The sequence below is a fragment of the Lepidochelys kempii genome, chromosome 20, assembly GCF_965140265.1.
Source record: "Lepidochelys kempii isolate rLepKem1 chromosome 20, rLepKem1.hap2, whole genome shotgun sequence".
Taxonomy (NCBI): domain Eukaryota; kingdom Metazoa; phylum Chordata; order Testudines; family Cheloniidae; genus Lepidochelys; species Lepidochelys kempii.
In genome coordinates, this window is record NC_133275.1 from 20,347,452 (window position 1) to 20,372,616 (window position 25,165).

At 50.4% G+C, this 25,165-nt stretch overlaps 2 protein-coding genes across 2 annotated transcripts in view; one reads left to right on the forward strand and one right to left on the reverse strand.

Moving 5' to 3' along the window:
* Window positions 1-1,162, forward strand: part of LOC140901067 (adhesion G protein-coupled receptor E3-like) — a 31,465-nt gene extending 30,303 nt beyond the window's left edge. The window contains 1 exon segment of the mRNA XM_073319224.1: window positions 1,094-1,162. Coding sequence (XP_073175325.1) covers window positions 1,094-1,162 — 69 coding nt within the window.
* Window positions 839-25,165, reverse strand: LOC140900976 (adhesion G protein-coupled receptor E3-like). The gene is made up of 16 exons (XM_073319063.1): window positions 25,135-25,165; window positions 23,168-23,206; window positions 16,147-17,376; window positions 15,043-15,119; window positions 14,601-14,690; window positions 13,882-14,065; window positions 12,787-12,903; window positions 11,686-11,885; window positions 10,622-10,792; window positions 7,507-7,701; window positions 6,557-6,792; window positions 5,779-5,845; window positions 3,550-3,641; window positions 2,223-2,391; window positions 2,009-2,113; window positions 839-1,225 (listed from the first exon to the last, which is right to left on the reverse strand). The coding sequence occupies exons 1-16, from the start codon at window positions 25,163-25,165 to the stop codon at window positions 1,190-1,192; spliced, it is 3,039 nt and encodes a 1,012-aa protein (XP_073175164.1). The 3' UTR covers window positions 839-1,189.

Genomic DNA, 25,165 nt, shown 5'->3' on the forward strand with positions numbered 1-25,165 from the left:
CCCTGTGTCCCCCTGAAGCACAGGGCAGGAGTAGGCACCACCACGTTGCGTGACGGACACTTGACAAAATTACCGGACTTCGTGACGGACATTGCGGAGGGGGTGGGGGGTGGGGGATTATGTCATTCAGTCATTCAACCCGTAAAATAGCACACAATTGTGAGCTCTTTGGGACAGGGATTGTCTCTGACTATGAGTATGTACAGCACCAAGCACAATGGGACTGTACGTGCCCAGATCACATAAATAAACACGGCGAACAGAAGTGGGCTGACACCGTCACTGCTCTCAGTTTGGAGAAGTTTCTAACAGAACGATGACATCAGCGAATTTCCTAGTGCTGCGGGAACAGCACGGTTTGAACAGCACCGTTTGAAACAAATGTCCTTAAAAAAAAAAAAAGGCAGAAGAGCATTTAATGGTGCAGTGACATCGCTGAAGCTGAAACGTGGTTACAGGCCAGGTCCTCAGCTGGTGTAAACTCGTGCATTTCCAAGGGTCCTTCGGGGCATTGGGAAGCAGACAATAGCCACGAAGCAGTGTGCCTCAGCCATGCCCTCAGCAGCACCTCCACCCCACCAGTCACAACCCCCATGCCAGGGGCTGGGAGCAGGGCTAATGGAGAGATTTTATGCCAGCTCCACAGCAGCCAGGAAGGACTCCTGCCCAGGAGGGCTAATCACAGGGCCATTGCTGCCCACTTTAAAGCCCCTTTACACCTTTAAGCCAGAGTGGCATAAAGAGGCTTTAGAACTGGGCCCTAGGTTTCCAGGACAGGCAGAACCTGACAGCAAACCCTCAAACCAAAGAAGCAACCAAGCTCCATAAGCAGGTTATTTTATTATTTACGCATTACAGTGAAACAGCAGAGCTAGCTCACACACACAGCACGCGAGGCCTCTGCAAATCGCCTCCCACCCCCCAACTCCCCCACATGCTTTCCCTAAGAAATAACTGCTCTCTGACCTGGGATCTGGCCCTTTAAATGTGGGAGACACACCCAGCTAAAACCCTAGGGTGGCCTTTGAATTCAGTAGGAGTTTTGGATTTGGATTAGAGAGAGGATTTTGTCCAATCCCGCTTCCCCTTCCAGGTTTTGTATGTAGTTGGGATGAAGAACGGCAACTGCCCCGCTGGCACAGCAAAGCCGGCTGTACGATAAACATTGTTGGTTGGAGAGATGATTGTTTCATGGAGATGAAGTGGAGGGCTCTCCCCAACTCACCTGCCAGCAAAACAAATATACATTGAGTGCCAATCCCATGGGAAAACTCCAGTCAACTTCAATGGGATCAGGACTGGGTCCTCATTCAGGAATAGCGCAGAGTCTGCAAAATTCAGCCAGCCTCCACTGAAGTGACATCACGTGCAGGAAAATAACTAAACAAGTGAAGACAAAGCCCACTCCCTTCCCCAACCCATGCACAGGTAAGCCATAAAGTAGCGCTTAATAGAGGCTGCTCTAAATAAACCAGAAATGTGTACTTCCAGACAAAGGTTGTGGCGTCTCATGCTGGGACTGGAGCAGGGAGATTTTCCCAGATATAAGTCTCCACTTTTCACTCCAGACAAAGCTTCTGGATCCTTTCCCAGTAGAAGAGCCAGAGGAAATTCCATCCAGTGCTAACTCTTCGTTGGCCTGGCTCATCTACACTGGGAAGATTTCCACCCAGGTTTTGGTTTGCAAACTTCCCCAATTGGATAATTACCTGAATTTGTATCCCAGCCCATTCCACATTGAGTGATGCATGGAGCTTGCAAAGAAGCAAAGGAAAGGGAATGTGGAGGTGCGCAAGAAAAGAGGAGTTCTGTGCTGGGTTCTAGGAGACCTGGGATTCCCCCTTGATTTGGATGCAATTGAATTTCACTAAGACTCCCAGTGCCGTTCTCAGATGGGTTAAAACAAGCACGTGTCACTCAGGGGACAAGGCATCTCAGCAGCTCTGACAGACCCAGATGGATGCGACTTTTGGATGCTGATATTGGAACAGAATAGAGGATCTCTTACCATCTTGGTGCCGGTTGTGACAGTGGACACAGACGGACTAAACGTTTGAGTTGTGGGGCTGGGTTTTCTTGTGCCTTTAATCCACCTCCTGTACTCCTCTCTCACCTGGAGAATAAGGGACATGGTCACTACATCATGTAACTAACACCCTCAGACAGGCCACTGCTAGTCCCGTGAAGTCACTGGGTGGCTGATGACATGCCATGGGCGTTACCTGGCGATTGAGGAGACAGTGCACCAGGAAGATGAAGGCTCCCTGCAGGCTGTTGACAATGTTGAATAAATACGCCATGACCATTTTTGCTGAGCCAACTTGGAAGATACCAAGACTCCATGTGCAGCCCAGAATGAATAGCTGGGCGATAGCTTTAAAAGTCAGTAGTCTGGATAAAGGCAGATGGAGAGATCCCATTATAACGATCCTCTGGTGAGTGACTGAGTCAGGGGGCTGCGGGCAGTGTGGGGCGAAACAGCTGGCACCCGCTTTACTGTGACTTAGGGGTACTGTCAAGATGAACACAATGGCAACTTACGCCTATGAATCCAAAATACAATATTGTGCCCAACCATCTCCCCCACACACACACACCTTTACCTCCCACAGGTGGCTCTTCCAAAGCAAATGGTTCAACCTCTCATTACGGTTTTGTTTTTAATCCCTTCACATCAGGCCCTGGCAATGTGACAATCAAGAGGGAACAGGATATTGGGCTCTCGGGAACCCATCTATGTTGGTCCACAGATAGACAGAGGGGTTGCTACAGAGCAACAGCAAGCCACACTTGCCTTCCTCCTCAATGGATGGCACTTTACCTCGACAGTATCCACAGCCACAGGGAAAAGAGATGAGTTTCCTCCCTAAGTAGCACATGGCCCAGCTCTCACTATCAGCACAGACTTGCATTTCTCCTTACACAGCACTAGGCATGGGCATGGGGAGAGGAGAGGGCTCCGCACACTGCCCTCGCCTGCCAACACCGCTCCTCTACCCCTTCCCCCCACCCCCTCCCCCCACAGCTCCCATTGGCCAGGAACAAGGAAACACGGCCAATGGGAGTTTCGGGGGAAGAACCCGCAGACGAGGGCAGCGCACGGAGCCCTCGCCCCCCATCTCCCAGGGGCCGCAGGAATGTGGCGCCGGTCACTTCCGGGAGCGGTGCAGGGCCAGGGCGGGCAGGCAGGGAGCCTGCCTGAGCCCCACTGCCACCCTGGAGCCACTCCAGGTAAGTGGCGCCGGGCCAGAGCCTGCACACCGAACCCTTCCTGTAACCCACATTTTGACTCCCTTCCCTGAGCCCCCTCCCCCACTCTGGACCCCTCCCTACACCCCTGCCATGAGCTCTTTCCCACACTCTGCCACTCCCTCCTCCCCCCCCAACCCCTTGCCCTTAGCCCCTCCCACACCCTACACTCCCTCCCGCACCCCAAGCCCCTGTTCCAGCCCTACTTTCATGGCCCTGCATGCAATTTTCCCATGCGGATGTGGCCCTCGAGCCAAAAATTTGCCCACCCCTATTCTAGTAGATATAGTGCTGTCCTACCTGGTGTCTTTGAGAGTGGACACATCTTCATTAAGGGAGGAGAGTTTGTCTCTCAGGATCCAGAGGGTTGCAATAAAAAATGTTAAATTTATCTGTGGAAACAGCATGAAATATTCCTTGTAAAACATGCTAGCCAAGGCCAGTCTCTCTGCCTGAGGCACAGAACAATCCTATGGGATCAGACTGCTGCAGACCAGTGACTGCTCGTCAAGGTGGGTCATATACCATTCGCTACCAGATCTTGGTCCCAGGCCATGCAGGGAACAGTTGGCAAAGGCAGGGCTGCAATGCATCACATGTGATCATACAGCCAGAGGGCCACATTCTGCTCTTATCTGAATCTGGAGTGACTCCACTGATTCCAGTGGGGTCTACAGTTATTCCGGATTTAGAGCTGTGTGATTTGGCCCAAAGCTTCTAGATCCTGTCTATAGAGGATTCCCTTCAATTCTGAGACTGAAATTAATTCTTAACCCGCTGCCTGAGATGGGGAGGAATCTGCAAGGACATTTGCTACCTTTATCTCTTACAACACATGTTCCCTTCCTTCCCCAAACTCCCCATGCAGCAGCCACCTTCCCTACTCCCATCACTTGGGTTATTTACCAGCCAGGCTGGACAAGGCACGGGACAAAACTATCCTCATTCCGGCAGAGGTCCCACTTGCTTCCATGGCAGCATTGCATGAGTAATGACATATTATAATTAATCATATTGTGGTAGCACCTAGAGGCTCCAACTGAGACGGCACTGGGTTCTGTACTCACACCTAGAAAGGAACAGCCCCTGTCCTGGAGCATTTGTTTGCAAAATAACTTAGCAAGACCACAGAGACCGGCTTCCTCTGGGCCACTCAACCCCCCACCCCACCCCAAGCCCCGCCCCCACCCCACTCCTTCTCCAAGAGATGCTGGGGCATCTATGGGAACATTGGTGGGTTAGAACTTCCCCAGGTCACCAGCTAAAGTGACCCCACTCAGTTCGGTCTTGAAAGGGGGAGAGATGTGACGAAGTGGGACTGTTCTTAATGGTTCCTCTGAATATTGTGGGGGTGCCTCAGTTTCCCCTATGCAGTTCTTAAGTATCTCGGTGGTGGGATAAGGGTATATGATCGTTGCAGAGCCCTAGAGGGCAGGTGTGTGCAGGGGTCTGGACACAGAGAATGGCCAACACCCTGTTTCCTGGCAACTGGTGGCCTGGGCCCTTCCCCCCTGGAAGGTGAGAGCTAAAGGGTTGGAGACAAAGAGATCAGGACAAAACCCAGGGGAGGAGGGGCTGGAGAGAGTTTCAGTTTAGGGCTGGCTGGGGACATGGAGTGAAGTGCAGACATGGTTGTCTGGCTCACTGCCCCCCAAAATGGACCCAGCTGAGTGGTCCTGTTCTCTGTATCTACAAGCTCTGTCTCAGACCATGTTCCAGTTGTCTAATAAACCTTCTGTTTTACTGGCTGGCTGAGAGTCACGTCTGACTGCGGAGTTGACCCTCTGGCTTCTCCAGGAGCCCTGCCTGGGTGGACTCGCTGTAGGAAGTGCACGGAGGGGCAGAGGATGCTGAATGCTCTGAGGTCACACCCAGGAAGGTGGAAGCTGTGTGGGCTGTGTGTCCTGAAGACAGGCTGCTCACAGAAAAGAGACTTCCCCAGAGTCCTGACTGGCTTCGTAGGGAGCAGTTCCAGAGCATCGCCCGGGGACTCTGTGAGACCTGCCTCTTCCCACCCCCACCCCACCTCTTCCCACCCAGTTCCGCCCCCTCCCCCACCGCGCGTCCTGCACACCACAGAACAGCTGACTGCGGGAGGCGCTGGGATGGAGGGGGAGGAGTTGATCCGCACGGCCGCTGGCAGTGGGGAGCTGGCTGCCAGTGGGTGCTGAGCATCCGCTATTTTTTTCGGTGCCTATGAGCAAGACAGACAAAGGGTAGGAGGAGAAACAGAGGTACAGCAAGGGGAAGCTACTTCCCAAGTTAACACAGCAGGCCAGTGGCAGAGTCAGGTCCCCTGACTCACAACCCAGTGCCCGACCCATTCGCCCGGACTGCCTCCATAGAACGTAGGCTATTCTGTTAGTGGGAAATCCTGCACTGGCCAAAGAGGGAGGAATGAAATGGGATCTTCTTGGACTCTTTCATCTTAAATTCTCTGGGAGATATTCCTCTCTTGGCTCCACAGGACTCCACAGGGTCGCAGAGGAGAGAGGAAAATGGGGCCCTGTGGTTCTGTGAGGTACCCACCAGGATTATGGCACAGACTGGTCCCAGGAAGCTCCAATGAAATCCTCTCTCCAGGCTGAGCCAGCAGCTACAGGCAGGGAGCAAGAAGAAGGCGACTTTAATGGGATTACGACCCTTTTTCAGCACCGCAGGCAGAGAGAGGGTGTCACAGGGCAGCTGGCTCTCAAAAGCAAGATGGATCTCAGCCAGCCTGTGACATGGCCGACTCTCCTGCGGGCGGCAGGCTAACAGCTCTCCCCATCTACCTCAGCATCTCCTGCTTTCAGCCTCCACTTCCTCTTCCACCTCCTCAAATGACCCTTTCTGGTGGATGGGCGCAGTATTGAGGGAGGGCCAGACATGCAGCGGATGTATATGTGCCTAGCTGCACTGAAGGAAGTGAAGCTACCCTGATTTACACCAGCTGAAGATCTAGCCTGGGGTGTCTAGAATCTGCCATGCCCTGTTTTAGTGGAGTCGCTCACTTGAGAGAGGGGATCCTCAGGGATTTGCCCACAGTAAGAAGGTGCATTTGTTTCCTACCCACCAATGCCACAAATCCAGCCTGGGAGCTGGGAGTCAAGCTGGGATCTTTCTGGCTTGTTCTTCCGCATCATCAGTGGGGCGAGGAGTGTAGATGTCTGACAGGTGGGCAACTCAACTACAGCGCTCAGGGCAGCTCAGTGTCACAGTCAGCTCCCAGGCAGGAAAATCTCGGTTCAAGTCAGACCTGGGGTGAGCCAGACAACCACATGGAAGCCACATCCCTGCTCCCCTTCGGGATGGGCACTGCACTTACTATTTGGAAGTTCCATAGCCTCCAGGATTCACCGCTGCAGAAATAGCCACCACCAGGGCTGGGAATCCGTAGCCGAACGGGTACATAAATCTCTTCTTGAACCGGCTGGCGCTGGTGTAATTCACGACCTTCAGGTTCCGGACTGTGAGGAAGAGGTGCAGCCCCTCCAGGAACATCCAGGTGAAGCCGGCCAGGAAGAGGTAGTGTAAGAAGCCAGCAATGACAGCACACACCACCTGAGGACAGGACGAGAGAGAGCTCTGGGACACTGCTTCTGGGAAGGGAAACACTGAATTTGGAGGTGGGGGGACTTCTGTGAGGATCATATAGGGCTTTTTATTAACACATGTCTCCAGTTACGGCTCTCTCCCAGGGACAATAAATTCTTCAGTCTACAGGAGCTTGTCTAAGGGCAAGCTGGCTGGCCCTTTCAATCATTCAGAGTCCAGGCTGGTCCTGATCTCCACTCAGAAAAGATGGTTTCTGGGGGTTGTAGTTCCCAAATGAATCGTGGAAATTGTTGGATACTGTGAGGAATCCTAGGATAGGGAGCAGGGACATAAACAAGTTCCCGGTCCTCATAATAGGGAGAGACCTGGAGGGTGTCGGTTCTCTTCTCTGTATCTGCTTCAAGATATAGGTGCCTTGCATCTGCCCATCAGTGTGGGGGCAGAGAGGACAGGCAGGGGACTGTGACTCTGGAAATCGAGGTTCCTTTGTCTGATGAAGGATGGAGCCCACAAGGGAAAGGGAAGGACTGGTTTCACCCAGAGAGATTTCTTTTGGAGGGCAGTAAATAATTATTTCTGTGGGACTAAAGAGCATGGAATAAATGTTACCACCCAGCTGAGGGTATAAAAAGGTGCTGGAGTGAGGGGAGCTTTAGAAATGCTGACAGAGGATCTGGACACAGCTCAAATTTAAACCAAGAATAAAAGTGGGTAACAGACCCGACTGCGGGTGCGGGTCACCGTGGTGAGGAAGAGCAGGTCGGCCAGGAAGAGGCAGAGGCAGAGCTGCAGGTGGAGGGAGGTGCCGACATTGCGGATGGAGCGGCAAAGGAGGAAGGTGAGGATGGCGAGGAGGAGGCACAGCAGGGAGAAGGTCAGTCCCACGTAGGTGACGACGGTCAGTGGATAACTCTCCTGTAACACAGCAAAGGGAGACTCACCAGTGAGCCCTGTGATGCTACATGGGAAATAAAGGGAAGTAAGGACACCCCAGGGAATTACAGAAAAGTCAGCTTAACTTCCGTATCCGGAACGATAATGGAGCAAATAATTAAGCAATCAGTTTACAAACACCTAGAAGATAAAAAGGTGATAAATAACAGTCAGCATGGATTTGTCAAGAATAAATCATGTCAAGCCAGCCTAATAGCTTTCTTTGACAGGGTAACAAGCCTTGTGGATGGTGGTGACAAGGTAGATGTGGTATTTCTTGACTTTAGCAAGGGCTCGTCTACACTGGCAATGCTAAAGTGCTGCCATCGCAGCGCTTTACCGCGGCTTGTGTAGTCGCAGCAGAGTGCTGGGAGAGAGTTCTCCCAGCACTTTAAAAAACCCACCTCCACGAGAGGCGTAGCTACCTGGTGCACTGCTTCACTGGCGCTTTATAGTGCTGAAACTTGCTGTGTTCCAGGGGGTGTTTTTTCACACCCCTGAGCAAGAAAGTTTCAGCGTTGTAAATTGCCAGTGTAGACAAGCCCTAAGGCTTCTGAGACTTCCCATAAACAAACTAGGCAAATACAACCTAGATGGAGACACTTTTAGGTGGGTGCATAACTGGTTGGAAAATCGTTCCCAGAGATTAGTTATCCATGGTTCACAGTCAAGCTGTGGGTGGGGGGAGAAGGATGAGGCAGCAAGGATACTGAGCCACCCGGCCCGCCTCACGGAGATGGAGAGTCACAGTTCCCCACAGAGACCCCCGTACCCTCTCCCTACGCAGAATGTGCGCGTGACGTTGCACTCCATAATGTTTTATGAAAATATGCTTATGAGTGTAACTATGATGTTTCTGAAATATGCTTTACGCAAAAGGTCTCTTGTAAGGTATCATTACAAAGCTTAGGATCTACTGAGTGTGTTCATCCCCTTTGTTTGCATGTATTATTTCTATGTTTGGAGTTAGGAGAATCAGATATAAACTTGTATCACTGATGTACACATTTCAGAGTAACAGCCGTGTTAGTCTGTATTCGCAAAAAGAAAAGGAGGACTTGTGGCACCTTAGAGACTAACCAATTTATTTGAGCATAAGCTTTCGTGAGCTACAGCTCACTTCATCGGATGCATCCGTTGAAGTGAGCTGTAGCTCACAAAAGCTTATGCTCAAATAAATTGGTTAGTCTCTCAGGTGCCACAAGTCCTCCTTTTCTTTTTGCGAATACAGACTAACACGGCTGTTACTCTGAAATCTGTTTATTTGCAAACTTTCCGGGTACGTGCGGGCCAGCGCTGGAAGAATGGAGAGTATGTCACATGATACTGGAATCCATCTTAAATCTGGTACTTTCCCAGATTTAATCTCGTACTTTCCCAGGGTAGCTCCCCAGCCCACCTCTTCTCCCTGTGGCCCCGCCCATACTTCATGTGTTCTTTGAGTCTGGTTCTACGACCACCCTCCAGGAGCATCGGATGCGCATCTGACAACGACTCGGCTCCACTCTCGTGTCCAGGCCACCTGGCCAGTGGCTTGGCATGAGCAACATCTAGGCGGGTAACTATAACAGCCTTTATGTAGAACCTGTGTGTGAATGTCTGTGTGTGTGATTGGATCTATATAGAAATTGCATATAGGAATATTTTGTTGTATTTACAATAAACGTGGCAATTTGCCTTGTCCCTCTCACAAGATCCTGTTGGTATCATTTTTATTGGTGTAACATACCAGCGTTTCTCAAACGGGGGTCCGCGAGGCCACGCCAGGGGGTCCGAAGACCCTGCTGACCAAGTCCTCCACCTCCCTCCCAGTGCCTTCTGCATGCCGGAGAACTGCTGTTCAGCAGCGTTCAGGAGGCACTGGGAGGGAGGGGAAGGAGTGGGCATGGGGGACGCTCAGGGGAGGGGGCAGACACAGGGAAGAGGAGGAGCAGGGGTGGACCAGGGGAAGGAAGACGTGGGGTGGGGCCTTAGGGGAATAGATGGAATGGGGGTGGGGCCTGGGGCTGAGCAGGGGGTTTAAGGTCTGCAAAAAATTTTAAATCAAAATGGGGGTCCACAGGTTCCTAAAGTTTGAGAATCACTGAGCTCTAGAATGAACGCATTGAGAGAAGCCAGGGGCTATGCCCAAGAGTCAGCAGGATATGTAGGGACATGCCTATGAACAGGGGACTCCAAGTACCTTTCCATGCCCATGTGCTGTGAGCTTGTGTTTCAGACAGAGGAAGTACAAGCCACATGGAAAAGGAAAGAAAAAGGCAGCTGCATCAGCTCCATTTTGTCTTCAATCCTGCTTCTCACCTCTGGAGTAACTTCTCGACAAACTGAAGCTTTGAACAAAGGTCTGATAGACCCATCTAAGCTTTGGATGTGTTCCAGAGGGACTTTACAAGCCAGCAAACTCACCATCGCTGCTAAGAACCTGATATATGGACCTTGAAGTCATATGTATCGGATTGCTTTGATCATTTAACAACTCTCTTCTCTTTCTTTTCTTTTCATTTATAACAAAAACCTTTAGTTTTAGATACTAAAAGATTGACTGGCAGCATGGAATGCAATAAAGGGGGCTGTGTGATTTTTTTTTTTCAGCTTCTCAATAACCAGTGTTGGGGATCTGGAGCACAGATTGTGACTGGTTGGTGATTCAAACTACAGTGTTAACCAGCAGTTTTGGGGAAATCTGCTCTCCTTTTTGCAGCCTGCCGTGACCTTGGCATTTTCAGTGTGGGCTACTCTAGGCACCTCAGATCAAAACCCCACGCATCCTGTATGGCCACAGATTATACCCTGAGGTTCCTACTCAGCGGTCATTCAGGCAAAATTCCCACTGATTTTGTCCAAGTAAGGAGCTCAGAGTTCAGCCCTTTGATCTGAGTCTGACACTGAGTCTGACACTGACCTCCACTCCGGTGGGACCCATCAGTAGTGCGAAGCTGGAGAGATGGTCACAGCTGCAGATGGTGTGAGTGCTGTTCGTCTGGAGACTTTTGCAGCCATCCTCAGCCCAGGTGCCTTTCCCAAGGATGAATTTCCAGTGAACGCAGCGAGTCTCTTCCTCTTCTTTCTTTGCCTGGAAACCAAAACACCCCATCATTATCCTCACTGGGTCATGGGGAGAATACTGTTTCTTTTGTCACACGTTTCTAATAGACAATAATAAACCTGAAGTCATCAATGGCTTCATGACTCTCATTGTGCTGCACGTAAAAGCCATTTGGGACTTCCCATTGGCAGTGGAAATACAAGCGAGATCCTCCCGCTCCAATAGCACAAGTCCCTGACCCCAGAGCTAAAGTGGTAATTCCCTTAACTCTGGGCACTGTGGGGTCTATGACACACAATTGTGAAGTTTTGATTTGAGCCGTTAAAAGGCATTCACACACCCGCCCACATATACCCACATGCACTCTAGCAAGTTCATTACTTTGTCAAAGACGGCACCATCTCATGCTGTTTCCCTGAACTCTTCTGTCTATAGGGCAGAGGTCCCCAAACTGTGGGGTGCGCCCCCCTTTGGAGGGACATGACAGGTCCTGGGTCAGCCCCCATGGGGAGCAGAGAGGGAGCACCACCCAGCCCCTCCCCACCCTGAGCTCTGCTCTGGTCCCACCAGTAGTCGCATCCCTGACTTCCAGCCCCAGGTCTGGCACCGTCCCCAGCTTCAGCATGGCTCCACTCCGAGCCCCAGCCTCTTGCAGCTCCATTCCCGGCCCAGGCTGGGGGAAGGGGCGGGGCTGGGAGTGGAGCCGCACCTCGCCATGGACTCAGCTGCTGGCCCCCACCGCAGCCTGGCTCCTGCTCCATTCCTGCTCCCAGCCTCAGCTCCCGGCCACGGCTCTGGCCCTGCTTCCAGACCCAGACCCACCACCAGCTGCAGTCCCAGCCTTGGCCCCCTTACCCCTGTCTGTGTCCCGGAGTCCTGGAGTCCTGGGCACACAGCAAAGTAAAAAGATCTACACTCACCTGTCTATGGTGCAGGGTGAAATTCACAGGTCTGGAGAGGTACATGGGCCTCCCATCTCCGATAGCCCCACTCACCACCCTGGAATTCAGGTGAAAATTCCTCAATTTCTCATCAGCCATTAGATCTCCCTCATCAAGTAATGTCGTGTTAATGATGGAGTCCAAGGTGGAGTAAGAAATAAAAGCAACAGCCCAAGGATCTGAAAACATGAAATGATGCCTCATCATAGAGACAGGGACACTGAGACAAAGAAAGAGCAATCCACGTGCCAAAGGTCACAGCGAGTCTGGGGCAGAGCTGGGAAAAGAACCCAGGAGTCCTGGCTAGCATTTTGAGCTTTAACCACTGGAATATGTTGCCTCCTCCCTCTTCTTCCACAGAAGCACTTCTGTGTTGGAAACATCTGGCGTGCACGATAGGAGTGTGATTCCTAAAGTGCACTAACATACATTAAAGCACACTAGGGAACCTTTAGTGCACACTAGTAGGGTCTATACAGACCAATTAATGCACAGTTAGTTAGTGCTCGTTAGAAATCATACCCCCATACTACACATTATCCAGCTCGGTACACAGCCCTAGGTGAAAGGCACTGAGGTGAAGCCATAGTTTTTCTTGGTTAGGAGAGGCAGAGGGGATGGTTAGTGAGGAGCTTTCCCTAGGGCTAAAGAATTAAGAACCAGCCCCAGTTACATCATACTGGCCTGAAAATTGGAGTAAAATTGGTCAATATTATCCTGGTTCCATTCCAGGAAGTCACACATGTCAACCTGGGGCCAAGCTGGGCTCATCATCAGGACATCATGTGTTGGGCCAACGGATCTCTGATCTTTCCATTCTCTGGACCAATTCATATGCCCATCAAAGCTTCTCTCTCCTCCCTGCCCCACATGGGTTGATTTTCATGCTGAGGGACAGCCAGGAATGAAGGGCTCTGCACAGCTCAACGGCCTGAGAAACACTGGCTCAGCCAACAAGGTCCACACTAGTGTCAGGATAACAAAGGCAAGCAAGCCAGCATGGGGCGAGAGGAAGGGGAGAACTAGGGCCGGGGTTTGGTATCTAAAGGGGTGAGTGCCTGGGAAGCACCAGGATGGTACCTTTTGTGTCTGCTCTGGTGACGGCATTGCAGTAAATGTCCATTGTCTCCTTCTGACCTCTCAGCCTGAAGACCTCATCACGGCAACTTGCAGCTCGGACGAGGAGCGTCTTGATAGCTGGGGAGGGAAATGGCAATGCTTCTTGCTGCAAGGGCAAGGCAGGTTTGGAGCTCCACTATTTCTGAATCCCACCACCCCTCCCCCTTCCTCCTCACCTCCATCTCTCTGCGTTTCCCTGAGCCCCTCTGGCTGACCTTCTGTGATCCATCATGCCTGCGCCCCCATGAAGATGCCACTGTGCCAAGAGGCAGAAGGCAACTTCTCCCTGCTGCCTCACCTCTGCGCTTTAGCAGGGGAAGCAGCAAGAAGGGGTATTGCTGGGGCAGGGAGTGAAAGGAGGAACTAATGGCAGCTGCCTGTGGCAACAGAAGATTGGCATTGCTTTTAAACCCCTCTCAGGCAGCTGCCATTGCTGCAAAGCCCCAGGGCTCGGTTTATGGGTGGCGGGTAGCATAGGCTGGGGAAGGCTGTGCCTCCCCAAACAGCCTGGCATGGCCCAGCCCATGCTTTGCCCCCAGGCTCCCTCCTGCCTACTTCCAGTTCCCTTCCGACTCTTCCATGGCTGAGAGGCTGGGGCAGGCAGGCTGGGGCAGGCAGGTGCTCACAAGGCCCAGGGCTGGGGGCGCTGGGGCTGGGACCATGCCACGTCATGCTGTCTGCCCATCTGCCCGGCGCTGGAGTTGGGGATGCTCCGGCTGCCCAGCACTCTACGGCTGGGGGTTCTCTGGCTGCAGTACCCATCGGACGCTCCGGGTCTGGGGTAGTGCGGGGTGCAAGGCAGGTTTCTCTGGGCTCTAGTGGAAGATGGGGGATGGAAGAGGAGGGGATGGGCCTTGGGCAGAGAGGGAGGGGTCTGGGGCTAGTTTCTCTCAATGGTTAACCTCTCTCAGTGGCTCATTCACCTGCCGCCCAGGGCTGGGTTTTAAACCCTGAGAGAGGGGCAGTGAGGCTGCAGTGGTGTTCTGCACTGAAAAGTGTATAACCCCCATCTCACAGCTGCCACGAGGCGATGTGGGAGCCTCTCATCCTCCTCACCCATAAACTCTGTTGTCACGTTCTGGGTCTTAGACTCCGGAGACCGCAAAGCAACCGTCAGTGCAGCCAATTCCACACTCTGCAGGAGGAAGGTCACGGCGGAGGCCACGTCCCTCTTGCTCTCAGTCCCACCAGCACTGAGGATGGAGCTATTCAGCAAGGAACCAAAGGGGCGAGCAACTTCCTGGGATTGGGAAAGGAAACACCCTGAGAAGGACGGAGGATTTCAGTGGTTCATGAGCCACATTCTTCAGACTCCCAGGGGAACAATGACCCTCTTAGGGACATACAGGTTCATAGTGACCTTCCCACTCAGAGGGACTGCAGCTTTCTCAAAGAGGGAGCCCTTTACTGAGCGAGTGAGGCTACTGAGGCTTGCTCAGGACTTCACAGTAACCTGAAGCCAGGGTACGTCTAACACCGTGTGTCATTCGCTCCTCATCCCTGGTCCCTTCAGTGTAGGTGCCAGAGAACATTACAACCAATCAGCAGACATCTCGGTTCTCTCTGTATTGCCCCCGGAAGCAATTTGGATCCTCCTAGGACCAGTGGGGACAGAACCCAGATCCCCTGCCACTTCAGCTAGAGATCATGCACATGCGCACACACACCCCTTTTCTGAAGAGCAGCTACAATTTCCCCCAAAGTGAGAGGGCTATACCAATGCGCAGGGCATTTGGCCATGGAGCGCCCACCCACGTAGGGGCAGAACCTCTAACCTCCAGCGATGCTGCTCTGCCCTCTGCACACATGGACTCCAAATTCACTAAGGTTGAATTCATGAAGGAGCAAAATTCACTGGTGTTGCCCTGCAGAACAATCAGAGGAAATGGGTTATTTCTACAAGCATGGAAAGGCCACCCAAAATTAAGGTAAATGGTTCCTCATCGTGATCTTGCTTTGACCTGTGGTTGGCTGGCTGTCCCACTACAATGTCCACAGATTATACACGTTAAGGCTAAGTGTGCTGAAGCCCACAGACATGCTGATATTTCACATAGTATTGAAGGTTGAGTTTTCAAAAGCACTTTGTGTTGGACTGATTCTGCTCCCACTGAAGTCAGTGGTAAACCTTGGATAAGCAGAGAATCCTCAGGCTCAAAGTTTTCTGTGTACTCTTTGTGAAAACCCTCAAAGCCCAAATAAACCCCTTACACATACCTGCTGAAAGACATCTCTGCACTTCTTCAACTGCTCTCTTATCTGTTGAGTCTCAGTCTGGCATTTAAAGGTAACATCTAGCAACACAAAGAGAGGCACGGACAATTACATCAAGTCAACATCTGCAGGGCTAAGGTTTTCAAAAGTGTCTCGTGATTTCAGACAACTTAAAAGGGCCCTGACTTTCAAAAGTGCTGAGCACTCACCCTTTAAGGTGTCAGGTTAGGCAAGCAAAATCACAAGGCGATTTTGAAAATCTTGGCCAAAGTGACACACCTAAGACCACACTCACACAAACTCTATGACGGAGCTGGAAATGGAAGCTTGATCAACTGAGTCCAAGCCTAGCATTTTAACCACAAAGGCCATCCTTTCTTCCTTCCAGAATACAAAGTTGATGATCTCCTGAAACCCAGCAGGTGTTTTCTCCCTTTAGCTCCATTGATCCCTTTAGCCCTGTCTGACAACTTTCAACTGAGTTTATAATCAGTTAGCAATACATTCAGCCCTAAAAGCCTGGCGTGTGTCCACACATCACCTGGTTAATACTCACTTTGTCTGTGTGTCTGTGTGTCTCATTGATCAGTGTGTCTTATGTGTCCTCTGGGGCTGCTCCACCAAAGGTCTGGTTCTGCTACAGCTCCTAGCTATGGGAGTTTGTCTCTTAGCTCAATCAGGAGTGGGTCATGGATTTACAAGGTCCTGGGTTTGATCCTTGGGGTTACCAAGAAGACAGTTGTTACATCACTACTCAAGAAGTTTCCCTTCCCAAGAACTGTTCTAACCCTGCTCTTGTACTTCTAAAAGGCCTGACTCTCATCAAGGTATGTCTACAGTAGGAACGCTAAAGTGGTGCAGCTGCAGCTGTGTCACTGTAGTGTAGACACTGACGATGGTGATGGAAGGGTTCTTCCATTGCTGTAGTAAATCCGCCTCTCAGAGGTGGTAGCTAGGACAAGAGAAGAAGTCTTCTGTTGACCTTGTGTTGCCTACCCTGAGGCTTAGGCTGCCTTATGATTGACTGAAGTTTTAGGTGTTGAGCAGGCCTCAGTTACACTAAAAGCCTTACATTGCCAAAATAGATTTAAAACCCAGGCTACTCACTCTTCCTGCAGGAACCCGGAATCCCATAGCTGTCCATGGCAGCAGTGCCAACACTCAGGAGTGCGAATGGAGAGCTGGCATGTTCCACAGCATGGGATCTCATGGCAGGTCCAAGCGTACGCATGCCCCAAACGAACTCAGTGCCAGGGACTGGGTTCCACTTCACATCCTTTAGAGGCTGATTGTCTAAGATGATGGCGCCAGTCTCTGATCTATTGGCCACCATCAAGGCAAAGTTCTCAAAGCCCTCCTGCTCATTTATAGAATACATCAGGCAGTAACTGGCAACATCTGGAACATTCATCAGGAAGGCGTGGGAGGAATTAGGGATAGCTGCGCCCAGGCTGTAGAACACCACCTGGATGCCCACGTTAGCAGAGATGTAGACTGGGATTGAGGGCTTGACAGGAAGTTGGAATACATTGCCTCCTGTTAGAGTAACATTCTCTTGCTGGTCTCCTCGTTGATACAACACAGTCATGCTCTGGGAAGCAGTGATATAGACTATGCCATCTTTTTTCTGCCAGGGTAAGGGAGGAATGATGTATGTTGTTCCCCAGCTGCAGACTGGTAGGAGCTGCTCAAAGACGTGGTTGCATTTTGTGCTATTACAAAAACACACCTGGCCAACCAAGACGGCCACTGGCTTTTCTGAGACAATCCTGGTGCCAGACAGATCTTCTATGCCTTGTAACTGGATGACATGGAAACTGAAGGGCTTAAATTTCAGTTTGCTGCCAGTGGTGTGGACCTGTGTTAGGTAATGTAACTTGCCTTTCACATGGACCTCCACGGAGTTGGGCTCCTGGTACGTTATAATAGAGAACTCTGGGTAACTATCGAAGGATTCCGTAGAGGGAGTCACTACATAGTGTTCATTTCCCAAGCTGGAGACAGGATACAGCACAGTGATCTCAGGGCTCACATGCTTGTTGCTGACAGACACTACCGAGATATCTTTGTCAGCCTTGACTAGGACCACCTTGGAGACCACGTCACTGCCGTTAATTCCCACTGACTCTGGTAGCCTGACCCGCACCATCTCTCCCTGATTTACCATAGTCTTATTCTCAAACCTTGCCCTGTCACCCTTGCAATTGGGGATGGAAACAGACACTGAAGTGAAGGCAAAGTAGCCAGTAATTTGCACTTCAAATTGACTCGAGTTCCCACAGTCCTCCATGTAGGAGGTGATGAATTCTCTTCCCAGAGTCTCAGTCTGACATGTGCCTGCAAGGAAAAATAGCAATAAAACATTGGAGGTAGAGAGAGATACTGTCAAGAGGTGGATAGAGTAAAAGGGACTGGATCAACTTTGTTCAGGTCAAAAATTAAGACCCAGTAAAAAGAAACGGAGCCTGAAAATCTTAATGCAGCTAGAAATTTTTCCCATTATATTTTTAATCTAAATTAAAATAATTTTTATTAATAGTACACATTATTTTAAATAATGAACAAGGACAACTTAGACAGCTTAGAACCCAACAAAGACTTGGGAACCAAACATGACTTCGGGGAATGTTCCAATCTGGATCAGAACTCCATGAATGTCCCTGATCTCTATAATTGTTGAGAACCAGAATCCTGGATCCAAACACTCATGGAAACACAGAAAAATGTCAGATCCAAATGCACACTTAATGATTTGGACTCAGCTCTAAGAATAATTGTTTCCCCTTCCCTAGCGCCTCCTGTCTAAGCTTCAAACACTTTACAGACAGACATTCAATAATTCTCAGTCCCACCAGGAGATGGGTCAATATTACTGTCCCCATTGCACTGAGCGGAAAACTAAGGCACAGAGAGGATTAGGAGCTTGCTCAAAGTAACCCCACAAATCAGCAGTAGAACTAAGAATAGAATCCAGGTTTCCTACTCTCAGTCTCTTGTGCTCTAAGCGTTAAAAACTATAGAACCATATTCTGTTGTGTTGAGAAGGGTAGGTGCCTTGGGCCTATTTGGCTCAGGTGATAATAAAACCCTTTTGTACTGTTACAACATTAAACCCATAAGTGTGGTTTGGGTCTTGTGTCAAGTTATCGCTGGCACCGTCTCCTGTTGTGACCACCACCGTTAAATATATATATACAGAAAGAGAGAGAGAGAGAGAACCCTTCATTAAACACACATAAGAAACAGATTAATAAAATTACAATTTAAAAAGTTCAATAAAAGTTTCATTTAATCAGTTTCCTTTACTTCCCTTTTAGTTATATAGGGCCAGATCTTCAGACAGTGTAAATCAGTGTAGCACCACTGACTACAACAGACCTTTGCTGATTTACAACAGATGAGGATTCTGCCCATCACCCCCCAGCTGACATCCAACTTGGCTCTTTATAGAGAGATCCAGAAACATTGTATCTCCCAATAAACATTTTATCCTCACTCCCAGAGCTCTCTCTCTGTCCTGAGTTGAAAGAAAATTAAGGCCAAACGTAATATAGCTTCTCAAATTTCCACTAGCTGAGAATCTGGCTGTCTAGCTTCAGCCCCTTTAATACGATCAGTGAGGGAAGATATTGTGAAATGCTGAGCCTCCTTCCCCTGTCCCTTACACCATATGACCGCCATTGATTTCAGTGCATTTCTCCTGATTTACATTGATGTACATGAGAAGAGAATGAGGCCCATCATTCTTAGCCTGAATGGGAGCTGGCGGCAGGGCTGGATTTAGGGGCAGGTGACCCAGGCAACCATCAGTGGTGCCAGGTTTGGGGGGCCCTGGGCTCGGGGTGCTGTTTTTGTTGTTAGCAACAAAAGGGAAAACAGAATGTTTGAAGTAAAATGTTTCATGTATTCCGTATGTGGATTCATTTTTCATAAAACCAAACACCCTGGCCCCTGCCCTCTTCCCCAAGGCCCCGCCACTTCTCCAAGGCCCTGCCCCCCACTCACTCCAGCCTCCCTCCCTCCATTGGTCGCTCTCTGCCTCCCTCCCTCAATTTCACTAGGCTGGGGCAGAGGGTTGAGTTGTGGGAGGGGGTGAGGGCTCCATCTGGGGGTGCAGGCTCTGGGATGGAGTTTGGGTATGGGAGGGGGTTCCAACCTGGGGCAAGGATTTGGGATGCAGGTGAGGGTGCAGGGTCTGGGAGGGAATTAGGGTGCAGAATTGGGTTCTGACCTGCGGCAGGCGGTTGGAGTGCAGGTAGGGGTGTGGGGTCTGGGAGTGAGTTTGGGTGCAGGATGAGGTTCCAACCTAGGGTAGGGGGTTCAGGGTGGGGGCTCTGGCTGGGCGGCAATTACCTCAGGCAGCTCCTAGTTGGTGATGCAGCAGGGCTAAGGCAGGCTCCCTTCCTGCCCTGGCTCCACACTTCTCCCAGAAGTGGCCGGCATGTTCTGCCCCCTAGGCAGAGGAGCAGCCAGGTGGCTCTGTGTAGTGTGCACTGCCCATGCCCACAGGCGCTGACTCCACAGCTCCCATTGGCCACAGTTCCCAGCCAATGGGAGCTGCGGAGCTGGCCCTGGGAGCAGCGGCAGCACTTGGAGCTTCTCTGATCACCGCTGAGCCTAGGGGCCGGACGTGCTGGCTGCTTCCGGAGAGCTACGCAAAGCCAGGGCAGGCAGGGAGCCTGCCATAGCCTCACTGCACCACCGACCTGACTTTTAATGGCGCAGTGAGTGGTGCTGTCCGGAGCCGCCAGGGCCCATTTTCGACTGGGCGTTTCAGTTGAAAACCGGATGCCTGGCAACCCTAGTATCAACTGTTAATCTCATGAGACAGGGATAAATCATGCATACAAATCGTGCATCAAAGTCATGAAATGGACTACAAATGCAATCAAAAATAAGGTATATAAAGGTTTAACAAATGGAAGGGTGTGCACCCCATTTGGTCTAGGGCCGGCCCTGGCTGCCGGTCCTCAATGCCTCTCAGGATTTAGCTCCATTTGTAGGATCATAGAATCATAGAATATTAGGGTTGGAAGAGACCTCAGTTGGTCATCTAGACCAGTGCTACTCAAAGTGGTGGTCCGTGGACCCGCGCTGATCTGCAAGCCATCGGCTGCCGGTCTGCACGCACATTTGAAAAAAAAATTGCCTGTCCCCCACATCAGATTGCTTGAGAAGCATTGGGCTAGACCAATCCCCTGCTCAAAGCAGGACCAACACCAACTAAACTATCCCAGCCAGGGCTTGTCAAGCCAGGCCTTAAAAACCTCTAAGGATGGAGATTCCACCACCTCCCTAGGGAACCCATTCCAGTGCTTCACCACCCTCCTGGTGAAATAGTGTTTCCTAAAATCCAATGTACACCTCCCCCACTGCAACTTGAGACCATTGCTCCTTTTCCTGTCATCTGCCATCACTGAGAACAGCCGAGCTCCATCCTCTTTGGAACCCCCCCTTCAAGTAGTTGAAGGCTGCTATCAAATCCCCCCTCACTCTTCTCTTCTGCAGACTAAATTAACCCCAGTTCCCTCAGCCTCTCCTCGTAAGTCATGTGCCCCAGCCCCTTAATTATTTTCATTGCACTCCACTGGACTCTCTTCAATGTGTCCACATCCCTTCTGTAGTGGGGGGACCAAAATTGCAATACTCCAGATGTTATTCCTTGACTTTAGCAAAGTTTTTGACACGGTCTCACACAGTATTCTTTCCAGCAAGTTAAAGAAGTATGGGCTGGATGAATGGACTATAAGGGGGATAGAAAGCTGGCTCGATCCTCGAGCTCAACAGGTAGTGATGAATGGCTCCATGTCTAGTTGGCAGCCGGTATCAAGTGGAGTGCCCCAAGGGTCAGTCCTGGGGCTGGTTTTGTTCAATATCTTCATTAATGATCTGGAGGATGGTGTGGATTGTACCCTCAGCAAGTTTGCAGATGACACTAAACTGTGAGGAGTGGTAGATACGCTGGAGGACAGGGATAGGATACAGAGGGACCTAGACAAATTAGAGGATTGGGCCAAAAGAAATCTGATGAGGTTCAACAAGGACAAGTGCAGAGTCCTGCACTTAGGACGGAAGAATCCCATGCACCGCTACAGACTAGGGACCAAGCGGCTAGGCAGCAGTTCTGCAGAAAAGGACTGAGGCGTTACGGTGGATGAGAAGCTTTATAGGAATCAACAGTGTGCCCTTGTTGCCAAGACGGCTAATGGCATTTTGGGCTGTATAAGTAGGAACATTGCCAGCAGATCAAGGAACGTGATCGTTCCCCTCTATTCGGCATTGGTGAGACCTCATCGGGAGTACTGTGTCCAGTTTGGACCCCACACTACAAGAAGGATGTCGAAAAATTGGGAAGAGTCCAGCGGAGGGCAACAAAGATGATTAGGGGGCTGGTGATGGTTCCCCTCTATTCGACATTGGTGAGGCTTCATCTGGAGTACTATGTCCAGTTTTGGGCCCCACACTACAAGAAGGATGTGGAAAAATTGGAAAACGTCCAGCGGAGGGCAACAAAAATGATTAGGGGACTGGAACACATGACTTATGAGGAGATGCTGAGGGAACTGGGACTGTTTAGTCTGCAGAAGAGAAGAATGAGGGGGGATTTGATAGCTGCTTTCAACTACCTGAAAGGGGGTTCCAAAGAGGATGGATCTAGAGTGTTCTCAGTGGTAGCTGATGACAGAACAAGGAGTAACGGTCTCAAGTTGCAGTGGGGGAGGTTTAGGTTGGATATTAGGAAAAACTTTTTCACTAGGAGGGTGGTGAAACACTGGAATGCGTTGCCGAGGGAGGTGGTGGAATCTCCTTCCTTAGATATTTTTAAGGTCAGGCTTGACAAAGCCCTGGCTAGGATGATTTAGTTGGGGACTGGTCCTGCTTTGAGCAGGGGGTTGGACTAGATGACCTCCTGAGGTCCCTTCCAACTCTGATATTCTATGGTTCTATGGTTCTATGGAGCACGTGAGTTATGAGAAGAGGCTGAGGGAACTGGGATTATTTAGTCTGCAGAAGAGAAGAATGAGGGGGATTTGATAGCTGCTTTTAACTACCTGAAAGGGGGTTCCAAAGAGAACAGATCTAGACTGTTCTCAGTGGTACCAGATGACAGAATGAGGAGTAATGGTCTCAGGTTGCAGTGGGGGAGGTGTAGGTTGGATATTAGGAAACACTGTTTCACTAGGAGAGTGGTGAAGCACGGCAATGCATTACCTAGGGAGGTGATGGAATCTCCTTCCTAAGAGATTTTTAAGGGTCAGGCTTGACAAAGCCCTGGCTGGGATGATTTAGTTGGGGATTGGTCCTGCTTTGAGCAGGAGGTTGGACTAGATGACCTCTTGAGGTCCCTTCCAACCCTGATATTCTATGTGTGGCCTCACCAGTGCTGAATAGAGGGGAATAATCACTTCGCTCAATCTGCTGACAATGCTCCCACTAATACAGCCCAATGTGCCACTGGCCTTCTTGGCAATAAGAATTTCCCCGCGCTTCTAGTTTCTACATGAAATTGATCAGGATCTCAATTTTCATTTGCAATTCTGTAATACTCACAGCTCCTTAAAGAGGAAGCTGCCAAAACGACAGATCCAGAGTTACTGCTACTTCATTCTCCCTCGCTCCTTTCTGACAGACTTCCAGGGACTGCAGTCCAGTATAGGAAGTCACCAGCTACCGCTTTCTGGGCCCACCTCTGGCTTTTCAGTATGGCCTAGTGACACTATTAAAAGACCTCTCAGTGGGACATGGAAGCAGAAAGAGGTTCTTGTCCACCATGGGACAGAGTGTGAGCAGACTAAAACTAGAATACCCTAAGGAGTGACAGAGGGAGAAAGAGGGAGTGAATGAATAAACGAACACAGAGAAGGAGGAATTATCCCTGACACCCAATCTTCCCTGTTCTCAAAATTCTGGGTTTTCCCTTCAGGGTCTGTTTAGAACCTGAGGTGGACCCACCCCTCTGGGCATTCTGCTGCGCCTAATGACCCAGATGCAGTGAACCCCCACATCAGAGTCCAGAGAATGCTGCTGAGAGCTGCCAAGCCAATACCAGCTTCATGGCAGACACTCTATATGATACTCACTTATTATGGGCACAGAAACGTTACACAAGGCATTATGTTTCACGAACCTGAGAATTTACCAATTCTGTTTGTCGTCTGGGCGCTTGCTGGTGGTAGAAACCAGAACAGTCCAAGGAGGAAAAACACTTGAGAGAAGATGAACAAAATTTGTTTAAAATCTAAGATATGGCAATAAACAACACAGGGAGACATTACTAATTAAAGGAGTCTAAGCACCTTTGTATGAGTCTGACCCTAATCTCAGTTATACTGGTGTCAATTTGGAATGACTCCATTGATTTACTTTTATTGGCATTATCCTGGATTTATCCTGGGACTTAGGAGATCAGAAATAGGATCAGGGCATTGGACCTCATTGATGTGGGGAGAATGGAAGGTAGACACTGGATTTTTCCATTCTAGTCTCATCCTCTGATGCCCTGTAGGAGGCAGCTGGGAAGCTGGAGTCTGAGTAGCTTCTCAATGGCCTGAGGCAGGGTGTCAGGGAGTCACAGGGTCTGGTCTATGACACAGCCTGTAACCAGTCCCTTTGGAGAGATCCCTGTAGTGTGCTGGGCCCCAAGGACCTACACAGTTCCACAGGGGCAGACCCGTGGCCTCCAAAGCTAGGCCTTTGGGTGCCAGCAATCCCCATCATTTTCCATGGCTCCCAGTAGTAAGTCCAGCAGAGCCAGACTCCAGTGCGAGGTTTGTTCTTTACTCCTTCAGGGAACAATGCTCTCAGTGAGTATTTTCAGTAATGTCAGGCAGCCTTTTCAAAACAAGCTAAGAATGTATTAGCCACCTGGCCTACAGAATCCAACAGTCCTGACTTTAGCATAGAGAGGCACAGGTTAAGACATGGGCCATGCTGACCAATGCCAGGGCTCCCATGAGCCAGGCTGCTGTAGGAACAAACCATCTTGGCACTTTCTCACCGTCTCTGTTCCTTTAGTTCCAGGTGTGTTTCCTGTGTCTCTGAAAGCTCAGCTCTAAATCCAGCCCACTGTCATCTTTCCCCTTTGTTCTCCCACTCAGTGCATTTGGTTTGCTGCCCTGCAAGCCTCCAGGAAATCTCCTTCCTCTCAGCTGTGGGTCACAAGGAGTGAATGTCCTGGCCACTGGGGTTTCCGCTGACTTTTCCAGACCCTCCATTCACAGGTGTAAATTTTCTTTACTTAGTTTGTTAATGACTCTGGTCTCCAGCCAGACTGTTGAGTCAAATACCACATCATATCCCTTTACGCTCAATGCACAGAAATGCAAAGGCCGGAGGGAAACTGAAGCATGCACAGGAATCATAAATCATTACCAAAATTCACACAATCACCACACCGGGCTTTCCCCCTTTGCCCTTGTCATTTGGGTTCTGTCAGATATAACCTTCTCCCATCTGTTCCTCATGGGTCAGCATGCCCAATGCTCAGCAAGGAAACAAACACACGCCCTAGAGAGGGGCAAGATGCACCATAAGTTTGCAGGAGAGCATGTATCTTGCTAATCTGTTTAGCCAAGAGTTGGTGCTGCAGCTGCTCTCTGTCCACCTGTGAAGCCCAGCTGGTAACAGAATGTACATCTACACCGCGCAGCAGACTGCAGCAGCAGGGCTCAGAACCCAGCTCGACAGAGTCGGGCTTGGGCTCCTGTGCTAAAAGTAGCTGAGTACACAGAGCTTCTAAGTTGTGGGTGGCTTGGACTGGAGGTCAGGCTCTGAAGTCTAGGGAAAGGAATGGGCCTCAGCTGGTCCAAACCACAACTTAAAAGTGCTGACGACACCGCTCTTTTTATCATGGTAGCAAAAGCCTGAGTCTGTCAAGGTGGGCTTGGAGGGTCCCTGCCACAGGCTGTGTAGATGTACCCTGATAGGCCAGGGAACCTCCGAAGTACTTCAGGACAGAACCCTTCTAACTTCCCCTCCCTGGCATCTCCAATAAGTTGCCAGCTGGCTACTCCCAGCTATCCAGCGGATAGCGGCTTGCCTGCCACACTCTCCCATACACCACGGCTCTGTCATCACTAACTCGGTTCTACTTACTTGGAGGAAACGCGAAGCCTCGGCGTGCCAT